Source organism: Brassica oleracea, chromosome C6 (assembly GCF_000695525.1).
Source record: "Brassica oleracea var. oleracea cultivar TO1000 chromosome C6, BOL, whole genome shotgun sequence".
Lineage (NCBI taxonomy): Eukaryota > Viridiplantae > Streptophyta > Magnoliopsida > Brassicales > Brassicaceae > Brassica > Brassica oleracea.
This window is the reverse complement of record NC_027753.1, coordinates 10,541,315-10,544,665: the sequence shown is the minus strand read 5'-3', so window position 1 is coordinate 10,544,665 and position 3,351 is coordinate 10,541,315. Positions and strand designations below refer to the sequence as shown.

At 29.8% G+C, this 3,351-nt stretch overlaps 1 protein-coding gene across 1 annotated transcript; it reads left to right on the top strand.

Moving 5' to 3' along the window:
* Nucleotides 1-841: 841 nt before the first annotated feature.
* LOC106298448 (dof zinc finger protein DOF1.7) lies at nucleotides 842-1,824 on the top strand. The gene has a single exon (XM_013734576.1). The coding sequence runs from the start codon at nucleotides 1,102-1,104 to the stop codon at nucleotides 1,654-1,656; it is 555 nt and encodes a 184-aa protein (XP_013590030.1). The 5' UTR covers nucleotides 842-1,101; the 3' UTR covers nucleotides 1,657-1,824.
* Nucleotides 1,825-3,351: the final 1,527 nt, after the last annotated feature.

Here is a 3,351-nt window from a genome sequence, read left to right as displayed (position 1 = left end):
TTATTTCATTATTAAAATCGTAACTATATATATAAAGATTAGTAAAATATTGTTTTATTGTCATATTCAAAGATATTGTAACATTTCAAAAATTTAGAAAGTTTTTTTTAAAATTCAACTTTTCGCTTCATAGATTTATATTATCGAGTAAATATTTAAACATTTATTTTTTGTTTAATTTTGAAAATAAACTATATATTTTAAAATTTGGTTTCATTGGTTTAAGGTAGTAAAGATTAATCATTGTTAGATAATATGATTTTTGTTATTTAAAAAAAAATCTTTGTAATTTAAAAATTAACATCTACAAATATTTAAATATTTTAACATATGGATGTATAGTATTACAATATTAAATTATATCTATTTAATTTATATTATCTATAAGTCCAATGGATCATTTATTCTTTAAATCCAATTATTGATAACTCAATAAAAATTCCTGGTAGGCCCAAAATTTAAATGATAAGATTAGAGATTAAATGTAACATGACTTTTTATGAATAAACCCATTATGTCAATTTTTTAAAAACTCACACATGAATCAAAGTTGTGACTTCTGTTTTAATATATAAGATTAGCTCGCTATAAAAAAAGTAACATAAAAATTGAATGTCTTCTAATAGTATTAATATCTGTGAAAATTAACATAACCATGATTTCAATTTTCAAAGTTGGAAATTGAAAGCTATTCGCGTACTTACAGAATAGGAAAATAAGAAATTTTGTCTTGAAATTTCGATCAACACAAACCAATGTCAATTAGAAAATCATCACAAACTCTTTAATTTCAGCTTGTGAGGTTGGTACTTTGATTTGATTATAATCTAGCAAACGACAAAAAGTAAGTGTTGAATTTGTCATTCTGTGATTCCATTCAAATAATCCTCTCTCTCTCTCACACACACACACATACATACACTATAAACCCACCAAATATCTCCACTCTTTATCTCTCTAATTCATAACCTGCAATTGCCACCATCAAAAAATATTCCATCTTTCTCTTTTAAAAAACTCTGAAGACATTAGATTTCATTCACTTTCTTCTATTTTTCAAGAAAGACGTCATTTTGATCCAAAGGAACCAAACAAAAAAAGATGCAGGACCTGACGTCAGCGTATTACCACCACCAATCGATGCTAATGATGGCGGCTAAGCAGCAGCAGCCGGAGTTACCGGAGCAACAGCAGCTAAAGTGCCCTCGCTGTGACTCACCCAACACCAAATTCTGTTACTACAACAACTACAACCTGTCTCAGCCACGTCATTATTGCAAAAACTGTCGTCGTTACTGGACCAAAGGCGGTTCCCTCCGTAACATCCCCGTCGGCGGCGGATCTCGTAAGAACACTAAACGGTCCTCTTCTTCTTCTCCGTCGAGCAGCAATCTGAAGGACAAAACCGTCGCTGTTCCCGACCAGAAACCTAACTCTGAGGAGGAGTCCCGACCGAAACTAGTGGAAGAAGAGAGGAGAATGACGGGTCAGGAAATGGATACGACCCGGATGTTATACGGGTTACCGGTTGGAGATCCGAGATTCACTTCGCTGTTGGGTGCGGATGTCGGGATTCGTTACGAAACCGGGTCGAATTGGTATCCGGGTATACATTTGGGTTTGGGTTTGGGTCCGGGTATCCCGAGGGATGATTGATGACGCGCGTGAAGAGTAATAGAGTGGAGAAGAACTGAATGAAATAACGTCAAGGGTAATTTAGTAAATTCAATATGGATATCTGTTTCTTTTAGACATCATCAATATAACACAACAAAGGATGTCGGTCCGTTTAGTGATATAGTATTTTATTTCACGTTTTAGTCAGTATTTTTTATTTATCTTTTCATAATTAGCTCTACTGCGTACTATCCCTGTTCAAAACTACGTTATGCGCTAGTCGGACGGTAACTCCGGGCCTAGCGCCTAGCAGAAAAATTGGTGATTAAGCAGAGATTAATCGGGGCCTAGTTTTAAAGTTTTTATATAGTTTTTATCTATATATATTAATATATGTAAGTAAGAGCATTAGATCTGTTATAGGCCAGTGGTTAATGCTCTTTATATCTGCCTAATAAACCCGAGTTCGAACCCACCTCGCGTATTTTTTATTGCTTTTGACTTAAACATTAATAAGGGTAGAACAGATATTTCGGTATTCATCTTCTTCATCATATGTGTTCGATCAAACCCTAATAACGGCGGCCGCCTCTCTTTTTTTTATCCTTTTTTTCATTTTTTTCTTCCATTTTCCTTTGTATTTAAGGTTACTATTGATAAGTCTACAAGAGAACCTTCCATTTTAAAGTTTTTAAGAACAAAATCTTGAGTTTTCTAAGATCCCGAGTTTTTGTCCGATTAGTACCAAATCGTGGCGGCCGGAGCCCGACGAGCGATTTTCCGGCGACTAAGCAGCCTTCGGCGCCGCCTTTTCGAACAGGACGTACTATATATGATAATATATATCTAATGAAAGTATATAATGAGATTGAAAAAATCAATAATTTCTGTTAGAACTACTATATTTCTTAATAAGTGATTTTTTCGTGCTAATGCACGGATATAAATATTTAAAACATAAATAATTTATAATTTATATGCATAATTTATATTAATAATATTATATTACTTTAGTTATACATATTATTTTAGATATGTAATATCTAGTCAATTTTTTTTACAGTCGATTTAGTTATCATTTGGATATATTCGATTGCATCTATTTTTTTTGAATTCAACAATTAAATTTTTTATTCTAAATATATTAAAATTTTCATTAATTTTCTTATTTGCATTTAGGTTGGTTGTTATCTTAAATATGTAAATATATTTTAAGAAAATTATGTATACCTTAAGATATATTGTACTTAAAATAGAATAAAAAAATAAACTAAAGTGTCTGATTCCAAATTACATAAATTAATATAACGATAATACTCTAAAGTCTCATGCATATATATATAAATACGTACATACAAAAGTAACTCATATATTTTTGGAAGTTCATGAACACATATCAATATTTACAATAATTAAAATATTTTATAAATTCTAAATAATTTTATGCCTTAGATTTATTGAATGGTAAATTGAAATTAATTTTAAATAATCTTAAAATGAGAATTCAGATTTGCTTTGGTGTCTTAATTATATATTAAGTTCTATAAACATAAAAATTTAAAAGCAAATTATATATTAAGAATACATATAATTTTAATAATAATAAAATATAATATATGTCTCTCGTTAAAGTATATAGTGTTATGCTATTTTAAAATATTATGTAATTACTTGATTTGCTTTGGTATTCACATTATATACAAATATATATTTTTCATATAAGAAAATATAGAT

Bases quoted from the DNA above. Each gene is read 5' to 3' on its own strand.
- LOC106298448 (XM_013734576.1), top strand. From the start codon at position 1,102: ATGCAGGACCTGACGTCAGCGTATTACCACCACCAATCGATGCTAATG.